Here is a 16,839-nt window from a genome sequence, read left to right as displayed (position 1 = left end):
AAAATTTACCACCCAAAATTAGTGGATGAAATTGAAAATTTAATACTAAGTGGATTAACCTAAATGAGAGTGGAAGAGAACATAAGAAAACAAAACCAGGAATCCTGATGCCATAGTAAACACAAGATAACACTATCTTTGGGTTTATTGGAAAAAATTGCTAGTGTTTGGTAAGGTATCACTTAAGCTGTAGCATATGAATACAGAAAATCATTGCGTGGGGTATATATAAAGAATTACAAATATATTCTTATAATGTTGGCAAGCAATGTGTCCTCTTTAACATCAATTAATCAAATGAGTTATTTGGAACAGTTAATCTGCATGCAGGCCCTCTGAAAAATCACTTTGCAATACAACTATTCTCTGGGGTTATCCCTTGCCCTGCAAACTGGAGTCAGCTGCTCAGCTGTAGGCAGGTCTCTTTATAGAAGACAAATAATCCTTTTCACTTTTCCTGTGAGAATGAGGGAATCTCTCACCTTTTGATGCTTCTGAAAACAGCAGAAGTATCCCAGCATGCCATGCGGCAGGAAAGTATGCAGCCTTCCATGGTGCTTGACAGAACCATGTTCAATTTGTATTGTTCTACCACATGGTTAGATCAAGCACAAAGGAAAACCCCATTAACAGCCAGAGTCAGTGTTAGGCAGCACCAAAGAGAGAGGAGCCTGCAGAGGAAGCAGCACTGAGAAGCACAAGCTGAAGATTTCACTGAGAGCTGCTGTCCACTTCACCCATGCAAAGGAGCTGGAGCACAAGAGGTCATCGCTGAAGGCTATGATTACAAGAACACTCTATATAGGACAATCTGTGCCTGAGACTGGGAACCTGAAGTTTTTAAAGGAGGAACTATCATGACACAAAACCTTACGGAAGGATTGCAAATGGCTGCCTCCAGTACATGTATACAATTAACTGTACAGTAAGCATGTGTGGCTAGAACAACAGATAAAATGCCTGATCTCCACTGAAGAAACCAGCCTGGAGGTACAAAAAGCCAATTCCAGATGCCAGAGCACATGCTGGTAAATATAAGATTCCTGCCAGACGGGCCAAACGACTCTGGCTTCAGATGCTTCCACACAACTCACTGAAGTCACTGAGAGTTGTGATTCGGTACCTCAGAGCAGAATATGTACCCCAAATGGTCACATACACTAGTGGGAATATTTACAAGAAAGTAATAATAAGAAGCAGCACTCATTGCTTGATGCCTGTTTTTTATATCACCCTTCAACACAAAGATATAGTAGAGAATAATTAAAGTTTTAAATATAAACATGTCTATCTACATGCCATTGCTCCTTCTTAGCATAACACCTGTAATTTTCCATAGGGGAGGCTGTGGCTGGAATTTGGCTACACAGTAGCTCTTGTCTGCCATGGATCCATACAATTAATATGGTGAGCTTCCCTCCTTCCCTGATCCCAGGCTCACTGCCTCATAACTTAACCCTGTGTTCTTGACATTAGGGATGGAACTTTCAAGAGCACTCAGCGTTAGCCTTATTCTGCTCTCTGTAAGAGCTTCAGCAGAAGGCCAGTCACTTCAGGGGGCACACAGCTAAGTTATCGAGAAGTGCTTTTGAGAGACTCATCTGAGGTGTATTTACACAGATGACAGGGAAGAGGATTGAAGGAGGACAGGGTCTGTGCCGCTGGTGAAATGCTGGTAGAATAACTGGTACTCACAGGCTGCAGTCTTTGTCAGAGTTGGCCATTCACAGCAGCAACACTGAACAGTTTACAGTTTTGCAGACACAATAGATAAAGAGCTGAATTAACTACTGGGAGTCTCCAATGTAATCATAAAATCCTTTAGTTTTTACAAATTTTGTTTATTAATTAATGTATCCCATGATCAAATTTTGATCTGTGCCTAGCTTGGGAACTATCGTACCAGAGTGAACTTGCTATCTATTACTAAAGCTCTCTGGTCACTTGACTCGTTTCTGGCTGGATGAGCAACTAAAACAAGATGACGGTCTGAGCCAGTCTGTGGGTTTTAGACGACCGGGGTGGGAGGGAATTACTAGAGAGGCAGAATTGGGGAATTAGCACTTTAAACCTCTTTTGTTTTAAGAATCACTTGAGCCAAAGACGGCATTACCTTTTCTTTCATAATTCACACCAGTTGCATATAGATTCCCCTGTGACGTATAATGTCCTGTGTCTCAGGGCTCCTGCCAGGGCTTCTGCATGGTCCTAGCTATGAAGGATGCAGTCCCATGATCTTATTTTTCCTTCCTTTTTAAACAAGCATCAACTCAGGCCCTGGATTATTGGAATAAAATCCCCAGGTTCCCTGTTATGCAATGAGCAGACATATTTCCTGCCTACTTAATGCCTTTAATTCAATGTACCTATCTCCCACTTTATTCAGCAGATCCTATGTTAACAAACCATAACTTTGATGCGGGTACACACTTTCAACCATGATGGAGAAGAGCATGTAGAAATCATTGGCAGCTCTTTGGGGAATATTTGAACAAGTTTATGCTTCTCTGTTTTAATAATTGAGCATTTTCCTGTTTTTTTTAACTGTTTGTGCTAACCGTGAACCATCACAAACCACCATGAACAGGAGTTAGCAATGTACAGAGGAAGGAACCTACCAAGGCCGCTAGTTTAGGTTTTCCTCATAAAAACAAGGGGACAGGCAGTCAGATGCACCACTGCCCTTGTTTTGCAGTCACATATTCAGATTTCTGTTCATGGGAACTGGAGCAGAAATATACAGGGAAGCAAACTTTTTTTGGATAAATGTACAGAGAAAAGCAGGAAGACTTACGGCCTGTGCTTTGGTCCCAATTGCTTTGCTGCTTTAGAAAATGAATTTCAGTTTGAGCCCCAAGCTCCTTTTCCGTAATCCTCTATACGAACAAAACATCACTCGCATAAATATTTGCAAAACTTTATGTGTAAAATGGGGAGATGGACATGGGAAATTGAAATTTTATTGGCAATTCACTGAAAACTTGGCAATTTCCCTTGCTACTGGCCCAGCTCTAGAATGTTAAATGTAAGTTACTTCAAAGTAAAATTGTATGATTTATTGTAAAATGGAGATTCCAAACTGTGGTAATCAGAGGTTTGTTATTTCAAACCAAGCATTGAACCTCTAGTTTGATATGGGATTGCATATATTTCACTGTTTTCAGCTCTGCAATTAGGTTGCAGTAACTCAGCAAACTGTTAAGGTATCCAAACAATCAGAAGATTTATTGATCTTTGTTATTCATACATTACTGTATTTTTTTAAAAATGGCTTTTTGCATGCCAGTGTCTCACTCATGGTTTTCTTTTTTTTGTATTGAAGTGACTTTTGGTGTTCTTTAAACAGTGCTAAATTCACAGCTCCAGTGAATGACATACAATTTAGCCATAGAACAAGCACAGCAGAGGCAGGGCCAATGGACTTATCCCAAAACTGGAGGCAACAGCCTCTAGAGGGTAACAGTGTTCATCACCTTTGTGTCGAGTACACCCCTGCCGAGACTCCCATCAAGGACGTTGGCTGGTAATTTTTACAGACAGCTCATGGACAGTTGCCTACTTTGTGTCAAATTGTTCTATTTTCACCAAAAGAGTGGGCATAGAAGTAAACAGTTGAACACCTTCTTAATTTACCCTGTGGGTGGGGTGGCGGTTATGTTCTCTGGGAAACAAGACAGACTTGTAATTCCTTAAGCAAGAAAGTCTGTAGTATATGTCACCAATGGACTGTTGGAGATCTCTCCCCTATCCATTGCAGGACACTAACAAAGTTAGCAAGTGAGAAGCTATAATAAACTGGAAAAGGCAATACATAGATCTGAATAGCTTCCAAAGCTTTTCAAGAAATGAAATAGTAATATTAGTGTCACAGTGAAATCAATTGTCTTTTACAATTGGAATACTTTTGGAGTGAAAGGAAATTAAGAGCTATTGTTATCTGTCACATTCAATACCAAGTCATATTGTTCCCCCTTCAAAGGGGCTAGGTAATAGAAGAGGTAAGATGCATAGTGTTGCATTGTACAACCTAAACTTACAAACACAGTTACATCGTGCAACCAAGACTTAATATGCACAAATATGATCAAACCGAAGTTTCAGTTTGCTCATTTGCAACAACATTCTACTCAAACATATTTATTTAGCTGTAGTATTACAGCAAACACTCACTTGGACCAACTTTTAATTCTCTTTCCCCTTTGCTTTCTTCCCAGCAAACTCAATGATGAGGAACAATGAGCAACACCCTGGTTCCACTCTGCTTCAACACCTCTGAGGGCATTTTCAGCTGAGCTTTCATCCATCTCTTTCAGAAGAGAGGTCAGAAGACATAAAATTGAATTGACCTTAAAAACCAAAACAAAATAAAAACTGCTACTCTTCAGCTGGCCAGATCACATGGCACTATTTCACAAATCTCTCCCTGGCATCACTCAAGCAAAGCTCGTGTATGCTGAAGTGCTGGGAGCTTGCCCTTAAGCACGTTTTTCTGCAAATGCCACTTGCTTGCAGAGTAGTCTGTTCAGTCCCAGATAATCCCCACTAGTGTCAAGTATAGTATGGGCTAACATAACAGCTGTCAGGTTTCAGTCGCCACCTCCAGCGAGGAGCTGCTGGAGGCCAGCGGGATAAGAGCAGGCTGAACAGCAAATCCCTGACCAGGTGTTACTGCAATACTGTAACTAGCCAAATTAGGGCAGGGGGAGATCTGCATTTATTAAGAGAGACAGGGCTGAACATTACAAAGAGAATCATGACAGACAGTTTGTGAGTGATGGTCTTTGCTTAATAAAATATGAAGGAATTTGCAAAGGAATCATCATAGTGATCTGCAATTTATCAGAACCACTGCTAGCCTTTAAATAAGACATTTCATGTAGAAAACATCTGATTACACTTCCTTACCATGCACACATTTTAAACATTTAAAAGAAGCAGAATACTTTGCATCTTTCATCTAAAGCTCTCCAAGATTTCTAGCAATAAAAGAATACAAGTCCACTACAGATATGAAATACTCCAGGGAAACCAAAGCAAAGAAACCTTAAGTGACTTGCCCAGGTGTATTAGTCAGCCAGCAACAGAAGAGGAAAAAGAATTTCAAACACCAGGCTCTGTTCTCATAATTAAATAGCCCTATCTCTTCATTCATGGAGCTCTCTGGGTAAGGTCTGATCCTAAGGCCATGAGATGCAGTGTGCACCTCAGGCTTGGGCATACAATGCAGACTTTTAGTCCAGTGAATAGGGAAAGGCCATCAAAGTCACAAATAATGAGAATAGCAGTCTAGCCTGGAGCTCCCACTCATCAAGTTTCAACACGTTCCCCACCAAAACGGTTGCTTAGAACCCAAATGCAAATGGAAAGACAAACTGCAAATACCATGAACAGCTTTCACTAGATGTCTTTCATGCAGCTATTGAACAAATATATCCTTCTCTAGACTGATGACAAGGGCTGTACAAGACATATGAAACTGTTCCTGAATATGCCAATGCTTATGTCTCCATTTTCCAAATCTGTAATGGGGCTACTGCCTTCAGATTGGATTGAATTACTGTGAGGCAGTGTCTGAAAGAGATAGATTTTGGATGGCAGATGGCTCTTTGTCCTCCTTAAATAGTTCACCCTGTTTTTGGTTTGTAAAGACATATCTGATGTTATAGCAGCTAATTAGATCAGCTGAAAATCACAGGTGTTCAAAGGAAAAGGAATGAGGGAGCCAGGTTTAGTTATTAAGGCTTCAAATGGGAAAGAAGTTATGTGTGTGCACTAAAGAGAAGTGGGGGTGAGGAATTTGTGATTTGGCATTCTTACACACAAATATTCTTCCATCATCACCAAAAGCAGTGCGGAGAGAGTTTGGCATGCAGAATTTCCATCAGTTTTCAAATGCACAAGACATTCTCTCTCTCTCTCACACACACATAATACATGCACTAACATGCAAAAGAAGAACCTAGTGCAAGGAGAGCTCCATGCAAGAGCCACTATATACGGAGTAATCAAAGATTCTAACATTTCTTGAAGTGACAGTGATCTATCACAGTGGCAGCAAAACCTATCACTGTATCTTCTTACTCCCCTAAAGACCAGTGCTGTTTTACAAAACAAAGCTTAACTTAATCAAAAGCTACCAGGCAGAAGAGTGTTTCTGGCTTTTTTTCCTCCCAAGGATGGGCTCCACCAAAGACCTAGAACTGACATGACCCATGGAAGAAGTGCTCTGTTGTAAGCTTGTCTCTTGCACTTGTAGTACCCAGAGGTACTGAGACTTCATAGTAGGGTGAGTGAAGTCCCTGCTGTACTGGCTTGGCTAAGAGGCAGCTAGCCTTTAGCTCATGTGGTAGAGTGCAGGGCTTTAGCACCTATGCTTGCAGGTTCTATCCCTGGTGTTGGCAACCCACGTCTGTTGGCGTTACACACTAATGGAAGTTCATCCAATAAAAGATATGATCTTCCCCATTTTGTCTCTGTCATGTCTTTAACTGAGACTAGGCACAAGCAGATAAAGAAGGGAAATGGCCATTGTGCTCTTGTAATGTTGCTACTTCAAATGACATAACATTCCCCTTTTGTGAGCATACAGGAGGAAGCCTGAGCACAATCTCCTTCCTTGACACAATCACAACCTGTGCAGATGTTGCTCCTCCATTATCATCAGCTACATCGCTGGGCTGAGGGAGAAGGAGAGCTGCTATGATGATGAACAGACCACAAGGAGAATACAACTCACCTTTGCAAATACTAGCATGGAACAACTGGGAGGGAAAGGAGGAGGAAGAAAACACCATGTCAAGAAAAGAAGCCTCCAGAAATTTCTTACTGTCTTGTATGAAGTTCACTGTTGTACTTATCAAAGCCTGAGCCTGTGCCCTTCTGCATAATGACCGTTTTAACCCTTCTCTCTGCTACTCCACATAAACACTACTTTTCTTCCCCTCTTGCTATAATACTAAGTACCCTGAAGTTGAATTAATCATGGGTCTGATACTGAAAAGGGTTGAGCATATGCCTCTCCCACAGATTTCAACAGATCTTGGCATCTTCCATAGCGTTCAAGATAAAGAACCACCCCAGGATATTAAAACATGGCTGCCCTCCTGGCTCTCTCAATGTTAATACAGTGAAAGCTCTGTTATCCAGCACACATGGGGAACGCCAGCTGCTACTTAATTGAATGTGCTGAAGACTCAAACAAAAAGTTAGGCAACTGGAGGCAGGCTGAGGATGGGAGGAGCGCCTGCCGATGATGTCAGCCGGAGTGCCACAATGATAGTTAACAAAAGTGCCAGATAAAGTTTTCACTGGACATTTACTACTTTTCGGATTGAAAGAAATATTTATTTCAGGCAAATCTGCTTTGCAATTTGTTAAGAGGCTAACACAAAAATTGAGAATAGCACTGGTTCCAGACGAGGAATTGATTTTGTGCTCTCTGAGCAGCAAGATATGAGCTATGGATTTACAACAGGAAGTATTTTCTCATGCCTTCATAGCAACAGATGAAAGAATCAGATCAGAAGATCCTTGAGTCAGCAAAGAAACAGATACATCACAAAGAATTCTCATCACAGCAGTGTTGACACTGGACTGTCCCGGGATAAAGAGATACTCTGCACACCTCTGCTTTTGTGTTAAGTATATACTGATTCCATACTCTATACCTCTGCCAGATCACATGTTGTAGTAAAGCCCAGGATAAAGTCTTATTCCTCAAAAATAAAAATGTGGAAAATTATATTTTTTCTTTTGCATTTTAAACATTCTAAGCATTAAAAATTAGGAAGAGGAACATGAGGAAGAGTTTAACTTCTAATGCTGCCTTCCTGAACGCACTATTAATCGTTTTACAAACAATGATTCATTAAAATACCTGAGGGAATAATAATGCAAAATTTGCTCCTGCATTTTAAATAAGTACAAGAATGCACAGCAAGCTATGACCTTCCTTGCCTGTTGGAGCTTCTAGTAAGTAATAAGAGCAAGACTCTCTCTTACATGTTCTCCTCCTCCCTTTACCACTCATCTGGAAAGCTTGTAGTATGCCTTCTCATGGACATTTGATATTACTGAATTGATAAGCAGGACTGGAACAGATGGACTGAGAACCTGATGGACTGATGAAAGAACAGAACAGAGGAATTCAGAGAAAACATTACTCTCAACACCACTGACTGTCCCTTCTGAACTCGGATCCTTCATACATTGTATCTGATAGTCTCAGCTTTTTCGCAGTGGCCTGGAATACTGCATAAGACAGGTGCTTATGTACACATGTAACATACATTGATTATTGATTTGCCCTATTAATAGAATAAAATCAAAACAGCAAATTAGGTAGAGATTTAGAAAGTTATTAACTTCCTCTCAGTGTTTATTTTTAAGTATCCATGACTTCTCCATTCTGATTCCAAGTTTCCTTCCAGGTGAACACTGATGACTAATCACAATGCTACAGGTGGGCCTAAAAGGAAATCCCTGGATCAAACACCCCAGAGTTTAATAATTTCAGATACGGCTCTAAACAGTGTGACTTATGCCGCCAACTCAAATTTACTTAAAGATTCTAAACGCTGCATACAAGACAGTTTGATTGCAAATGAAGGGTTCTTTATTTTATCAGTAAAGAGCTGTTTATCTGAGTACTGTTTCCTGATGCACACAATGCCCCATGTCTTGTTTTGAGCTGATGCCATTCAGTCTCATGCTACGTCAGTCTACAGCATGACCAATCTTTTACAATTAACGACGGTGGTTTTTTGGTCAAAAGTTTTTTTTTTGGGGGGGAGGGGGCGGGAAGGGGGAGGGGCGGAGAGGAGGACAAAAATGATAGTGATTATTATAGAAAATACAGGAAAGTATTCCCTCAATGACAGTCATTTTTCTTCCCAATACATAGCAACAGATTTTCTTACACTGAAATCCTGCCTGTTCTTACATGTCACAAGTACAGTAAATCTGAAACTTCTGCTATCAGTACAGCACAAACAGAGTCTGATAAATTAGGCTGCATAAGGCAATATTCCTTTGTTGACAGCTGGTCCAGAAGATGAAAAAAAGCTAATAGAACATTTTATGAGGTAGCTGGGATGAGGAAGAGTTATACATACTACTTTTCAGATTATTTTCAGTATCATCAACTAATTATATATACAGTAAACACAAAATCTGTGGCCCAAACCCTGAAGTCAAGTTTGATTCATTCCCTACTAAGAACAAAAATCTACTGACTGCAATGGCAGCTTTGCTCAAATGAATAAAAACTAAAGGAGGAGCTTCTGGCTTGGATCTTCAGAAGTTAGTTATTGATGGCAAAGCCCAGCTAATTCATATGGTCTGTTTTCTTCCTTTCCCCTTTGGGGGCACAATTGCTCCTTGAAGTTTATGTAGCGCCTAATTTGCAAGGTTCTGCTCTGTCTCTCTCTCCACCATGTGCCTGCCTCCATCTCACCCACCATTTTTTTGCTGAATAATTATTCACTCAAGCTGTCATTCAAGCCAGGATTTGGCCCAATGTTCATCCAGGTTTCTGCCCTTCCCAAACACACCCTTTGGCACATGAGTTCATTCATATCTCCACTGGTTTTCATGGATATTTTATAACCCAGCATTCTTTAAAAATTAAATGTCAAGGATTTTTAAAAAAAGACAAGCTACATACTGGGCTCTTTTTTAATCCATGAGTTAATTGGTTTCCTGGAGGACTAACTGAATTTCCCAAATTTAATTTTAAAAGATGCTCCACAGTTTCCATTATAGCAAACACTGTCCAGCAGATTTGATTAGGAGGCTCTCTGGACCTGCTTATTTCTGAATTGGAAGTGCAGTACAGCCTGGATAAATGAATTACCTGAGCAGCGGAACTTCTTGCTCTTGATCTGGCTGATTCGTTTGTTGGCTAGGCGACGCGGACTGCTGCATCGAGCGCCGCTGGTTTCTATCGGATTATCCTGCAGGTAATCAGCCAGCCACTTCAAATGGCAGTCACACACAAATGGATTCTGGGCTAAATGTCTGCAAGAGGGATGGGATGTTTAATCAGAAATGACCTGTGACACTGTACTCCATCATTGTTTTTCACAAACGCAACCCTAAAGAGTAGAGTAATTGAATAAGCTCCCAAAAAAACCCAGGCCTGGCGGAAGCCACATGAAGCTGCGTATGAATGGGAGAATTCTGTGAGCTATCATATTTCGTAGCTCATTAACCCTGCTGCAGGTCTTTTCAAGGAGGAAGCAAAAATTAGTACAGAAAAACCTGATTTAAAGGATACAGAGGCCAGTGTTTTCACTTGGAAATTTGACATGATGCATTATAATAGAAACACATCTTTTTAGAAACACCTGATTTGGAAAAAACAAACAAACAAACAAACAAAAAAAAACCCCACTTTGTGCTCCCTAGTTGCAAAAGAATATTTACTGATAAACTCAGCTTCCTAGGGAACAAAATCTGTACAAGTAAAGGAAAGTACCTTGGCTCAGTAGGAAAAGCCACAAAGAAGCCTGAGGCCTTCACTCAAGAGTGAAATTAATATTTGCATATCCTGTTTGGGGCTAATAGATTTTTCTTTCTTTCTTTTTTTTATATTTATTTCTCTACGACCTGAAATTTTAACTTTTCAGAACAGACAGTTGATGCAAACTAAGGATGGATTAATGAAATCAGAGGTCCTCTGGACAGTCTTCAAATATTTCAGGCCGAGGCCTCTTCTGCACAGCTGAGGCTCCCAGAGGTTAACGCAAAAATTACTGCAGAGACTGTTCTGGTTCTTCTTTGTTGGGCTCAGTGAGGTATTAAATAAAGAAAGTTTGTCAGGACTGTCTCTGAGCCTGCTCCTTCTCCCATTGAAATCAATAACAAAACTCCCACTGACTTCAAAAGGGAGCAGGATGCAGAGCTCAATCATCGCAAAGGTCCATTTGTTTGAGAATTGGATAGGGAAAGATGTTAACTTGTGTTTCTGAACAGAGGTGTAAGGACATAGTCCCTGAGGAGGAGTATGCTCTTACTAGTATTTTGGCATATTTTTCTCTCCTGTTTATATTTCATTTCCAATAAATTTATTTTGTTTCCTTTTCCCAGGTATGTATATAGCTTGTGTCTTACCATAATGAATACAGCATGCCACCCAGCAGTGGTGGCAACATGGGAAGGAATGGAGACAAAGGAGTCAAAAGAGTGTGTGTGTGTGTTACGGGGGAGGGTTTGTTCCTTATAAAGGTTACTCAAAGAAGCTGAACACTATTGCTTCATTAAGTCTGTAAAATCAAGCCATTCCAGTACTTGAAGGTACAAATACCAAACTAAATGAACAGTATGTGATGGCAGGGGTGGTCTCTGCTCAGCACTTTAAAAAATGCAGAAAACTGGAAATCAGCTACAACAGCAAATTGATCATGAAGAAGTGTCTCAATGCAAAGCAATAAGAAAGTTTGATTTAAACTCTAAGTAATGGCACTAAACTCTGTCTAGAAAAAATGAAAGTTGAGGAATAACTTTTATATTTTAACATTTTAAAAATACTGTTTCACTTGATTTATAGAATTTTGTGTACGTCTAGTATTTGTAACAAAGTCATATTAGCACACTTTCAGCTTTATCTGAAACTAACTCTAGTTTATGCATACACATACATTGCATAGATACACATACAAAAACCAGATGCATTTGTACATCACAAAAATATTCATTTTTAATATCTGCTTCAACTGGTGCAAAAGATGGGGGCCAAATATTTTTGACAATTAATCTTTATGATCCCAGCCTCTTGAACTTGTCATTGAAAATACCAATTGTGCATTTTCTCTGAGGTGAGCAGGCATACACAATATTCATTTACACAGTGCTTTGCCTTTGCAGTGTTTACATGTACACACACAAAGATACATGCACAGTTATAGATCCTTTTTGTAATGAGTTTGCCAGTCAGACTCTGGTAGAGAAGTGTTATTCTTTCTTTGAAGTTCTCAAAGCTTTATAATGAAAAATCTTACCCTCTAAAATATCAGTTATGGCGTATACTTATGTAGGCAAGAAAAATAAAGAGTTTCTGACCCCTTTCCTAGCCCTAACGCTTTATATTTTCTCATTCTAAGACTCAGAAACCCCACAATAGAGTCATAGATTTTTTTAAAAACTAATATTTTTACTTGGACCAAATGAAGAAACACTTACAGTGATACACATTTATCTCACATGCCTGGAATGTCAATTAAAGGCAGCTTCAGGATTTATGAACTATGTAGCTGCTCCCAACCTCTACTCTGGATAAATAACAAATATATAAACTCATAGAAGATCATATGCAAATATTTTAAATATATGCATATACCATGCATAGAGTCAAATACACATAACTGGTATCCTCAGTATTTAAAATCCCCGAACGTCAATGAATGAAATATTTGTATTCATTAATTTTAGATATTTACAAGACCCATGGAAGGGAGGCAGAACCTGTTAATCTTTGGCAGTGCTGAATTTATTCCATACTTCTCTTTCACTTGTTTCTTTTATTTATGACAAAAAGGGGAAACTACTGGCCTTGTATTCAATGTTGTATTAATGCCAGATGCAACCCCAGGGCAAAGACAGGGAATATCTTTGGGGAAAAAGGAAGAACTGTCAGCTGAAGAATATGTCTCATACTCACAGAGTCTGGATCGATTGCAGTGGGGCAAAGAGCCCCTTGCTGATGGTCTGCAGTTTGTTGTCATACAGTGATAGCAGGTTGAGATTATGCAGATCTTGAAACGTGTTTACCCTCAGGCAGTTGATCTTGTTGGCATTGAGAAGCCTGAAAGCAGAGGAAATGTTTATAATTCACTAATTGCAATAATCAGATAAAGAGAAGTTGAACTGTGGGGTTAACTTAAAAAATATCAAACCACTCAAATCAAATCATTCAACATGAAAAGACCTTGGTCTGCCTGTCACTTTAAAAGCAAAACCCCCCTAAAGTCACCATTAGGGCTATCGAACAGACATGGTTACAAGAGAGTGAGATAAAAAATAAGTCCTGCAATTACATACCAGAATAATTTGTTCTCATAATTTTTACAAGATAAATCCATGCTAATATTACATAGGCCTCCTGAAGACAGCAGCTTCCTTAATAATGGTTACATTATATATACAAATTGCTGATCAAGCTGTCACCTTTCCCCACATAGTGGTTTCTGTATGGATGTCCACTGCATGGCATATTTTTCTCTCCTATTCGTATTTCATCTACAATAAATTAATTTTTGTTTCCTTTTCCCAGGTACGTGTATAAGTTGTGGCTTGACATAACAAACTTAACATGCCACCCAGCAGCACAGGAAGGAATGGAGACAAATGAGTTAGTAGAGTGTGTGTGTGCAGGGTGGGTGTGCGAAGACAGGTGGGGAGGTGTTCACATTTTTAATTCCCAGTCAGCAGGTGTCCGAACACTGCATGAAGCTGCTGAAGTTCTTACCACCTCATCACAGTACTTGTGGCCAGTTACTTTTATCAGAGAAATAAAGAAGAGAAGGGGATCAGGACCTAGGGCAATATGTTGAAGAAAAATAATCTAGGGAAAGTGAAGCTCACTTGGCCTTTATGCTGAATGACAGGTTGAATAAAGCCAAACCTCAGGAATGGGGATAGTTCGAACACTTCATTCAGGGCATGATATCACATACATAGTATTATCATAGGAGAATATTCCATTTAGCGTCCATACATCATGAACTACTTAATGCTGGCATGCAATGACCTGCAACTATAAATTTAGGACAGTATACAGATATCACAAGCAACAGGGCTTTTATGATCACCATATAGAGATAAGAAACAACCAAGTCAATCACACATCTCTATTACCTTGTACATCCCATCAATCTGTGTTCTGTCTTTGGGCTGTAAATGCCAAGCTAGGGGACAGTCTAAAAGTATGTTACAATAGAGTGCCAGGCATGGTATCCTTGTTTGGCAAAGATTATACAGCAAATAAAGACAGTGTGCAACTTATTTGAGTCTCACTGCTTCTAGTTTCATAGTTTATCCACCAGCATTGTCTAATTGGAATGATCACTTTGGGGATTGACTGCAGCTTTAAGCTGTGGCCACACTAGAGGGATGAGACACCACACAGCTGAGAGCATTTCAGGAAGAATTTTGACCAATTCAGTCAGGATTTCTTGAGACGCCTTGTGGAAGACACGTAGAATGGGAGTTCCACAACCCTTTTGCTCACCCCTTTAAGCACAACCTGTGCCTTCTCAAGTGCAGTTATGTCACTTTCCCATGACAGCGTGCAAGGAGAATGGTGCAGAAGAAGGAATCTCACTGCCTTTCCCACCTTGTGCATCTGCCCAGAGGTCCCACAATAATTTAAATTTACTCCATTCATTCACAAAACTAATACAAAATGCAGAGCACCAAGGAAAGCTTCCCCCTAGCACCCAGCCCAGTCATGGGCACATTTATCCTGATGTGTGGATAATTTCCATCACTAATAGGAGAGTCCAGTCTTCATTGCTCATTCAGCCACAACTTTCAAGTACTACCAACCCTGAACCATACTCAAGACTGTGGCTTACATAAGTAAGGCCTCACACCAATACCTAGACCTCTTGTTTTTTGTGATCTACTGTGGTTTCTGAAGTAGCTTGTTTCTTCTACCATGAGAAGCACTACAGATATACCAACCTGGGGAGACCAATTCTGTACATACACTCACGAGATATGGTAAAATTCCTACTCTAAGGATCAGAGAAAGTAATGAAAAAGGAACCGGTTTACGTGAACTAGTGTGAGAACTCACATAACCATTTAGAATGGGGAGTTTAGATAACACACAACATGCTTCTTTGATGAGTAGTTGCTGTTCTGTAGAGGATATATACTACCCGTGAAATATATCGCTAGGACCTGAAGCTAGACAGGACACAAACGGAAAATGTTAACGAGGTAGAGCAGATTGGAAATTTCTATTAAATCATTTCTGACAGAAAATATCATTTAAAAATTAAAATAATTTTCAAAATGTGAAAATTTTGATGAAAGTCTCCATCTAAAATATTTTTGAGTCAAATTTTCATTTCAGAAGCTACTAGATTTTTTCCAGGTTTCTGCATTTAGTTGAGAAATTTTTTAAATTTTTGCATAATTTTTATTATTATAAAACCACAGTTGTACATTGATGAGAACAGGAGATAATCTGATCTAGTAAAAAAAAAAAAAAAAAAAAAAGAGAGAGAAGTTGTTTGAATCAGTAGTATTTAGCAGCTGCTCTCAATTTTAAAAATGAGTTAAATTACAAATATTTCAGTGATTATATTACATCATATTAAATAACATAAATGAACCATGATGGAGACACGTAAATAGACTAGAATTTAGGGAAAGTTTTCTCTTAGCCCTCATTAGTCACAGGTTGACCTATGCTCTGAAGGATAAGGACTTATATTCCTTCCAAAATTCTTGATTACGCTTTCCTCCTATTTTACCACCTTTGGATATTGTTTTAATCATGTAAATGACCATTTTTTAATCTGTTAAGATCATGGCCTCTATCTTTATACCAAATGATTAATTATTAGATTCAAATGTGCATTGGGTAAACCCATGAGATAAAAACTCATCTCAATCCCTCAAAACTAGGGTAGGGGAGAAACCTGGCTATAACTAAACAAATAAAAAAAATGATTCTGTTTAGACACTGCATCTTCTAAAACTGCTTATCAAACTACAGGAGTTTCATTCTGTTTATAGTCATTTTGAAAGAAGGGTTAGTTTGGAGTGTATTATGCAGCCTTATTATAAGCAGGGTCTTACATATATTAATCTTGCAACAATTACGGTGAAAGTAATTCGCATTAATTTTCTCATTTTTATCAGGCTAATTGGATGTGATTTATACACTGGGTCCACATGTGGTGCAGCATTCAGAGAGGAGTTAAAAAAATTCAAGAAAAAACAAAAAACACATGCTGCTCGGATGATGGATTATTAACTCAGTTCTCTGTTTTCATCCATCTGGACACGTTGAAAAGTGTGGAAGAGATCACTCAGAAGTCTAAGATCCCATGTCTACAAGGTGTAAAGGAAAGTGGCTAACAACTTATGGTTTGCACTCTGTTGAAAGTCCTGAGCAGAACACCACTCTATTACAATACAATTATCGCATTACCCAAAAGAGCAAATGTGTCCAGGCATGCTGTAATACTTATGTGCTTTACCTAAGCCCTTTGAAAGAAAGCATACTGAGTTGGTATCAGCTGTTCGCAAGCACAGTGTCAAATGATTAATATTTAAATAGTCTGAACTCCCAAAACAAAATGATTGAAAATAATAGGTTTTTAAGAGTAAAAGGGCTGCTGATGTAACTTTCATCCCCAGTAACGTTTTTATTTTCTGGTCAGCGGAGACAAGTAATCAAACTATCAGCAAATAACTGCATAACTCAAAGTTTGAAGCAGCAGGCTAGCACCCTAAGTGCACTCTGGAGACTCCTGATTGCTCTCTCTTGCTAGTGGATCCGTCAGAAATCATTCTAAGTACATAGCTAAGCTGAGGAAAAGAGAAGGGGAAAAAAGCTGCACTGAGTCATGGGCTATGCCTGTAATAGAGCGATCTGTCGACAGAAGTTTCTGTTGGAAGATATCTTCCAACAAATTTCTGTCAACAGATCGCGGCCAGACTGCCCAGCAGATTGAAAGAGTAATCCTCTCTGTCAACTGAGAGTGTCCGGACTGCCAGCTGCTCTCTCAACAGATCGGCCAACTGGAAGCACAGCAGACAGGGCTGCTCGGTGTCTGCAAGCCCTGTCTGTTGACAGAGGGCCCCCTGGAACATCCAGACCGG

General features: G+C 39.5%; 1 protein-coding gene across 2 annotated transcripts in view; it reads right to left on the bottom strand.

Annotated features, from left to right (window-relative positions):
- Positions 1-16,839, bottom strand: part of SLIT3 (slit guidance ligand 3) — a 738,435-nt gene that overhangs the window by 173,565 nt on the left and 548,031 nt on the right. For both annotated transcript variants that reach the window (XM_075009368.1, XM_075009369.1), the window contains 2 exons: positions 12,659-12,802; positions 9,854-10,017 (listed from right to left, as the gene is read on the bottom strand). In XM_075009368.1, the coding sequence (XP_074865469.1) occupies positions 9,854-10,017; positions 12,659-12,802 (308 nt within the window). The remainder of the gene's footprint in view (positions 1-9,853; positions 10,018-12,658; positions 12,803-16,839) is intronic.

The sequence above is a fragment of the Carettochelys insculpta genome, chromosome 15 (assembly GCF_033958435.1).
Source record: "Carettochelys insculpta isolate YL-2023 chromosome 15, ASM3395843v1, whole genome shotgun sequence".
Taxonomy (NCBI): Eukaryota; Metazoa; Chordata; order Testudines; family Carettochelyidae; genus Carettochelys; species Carettochelys insculpta.
The sequence above is the reverse complement of the archived record's forward strand: the minus strand, read 5'-3'. Positions and strand labels throughout refer to the sequence as shown.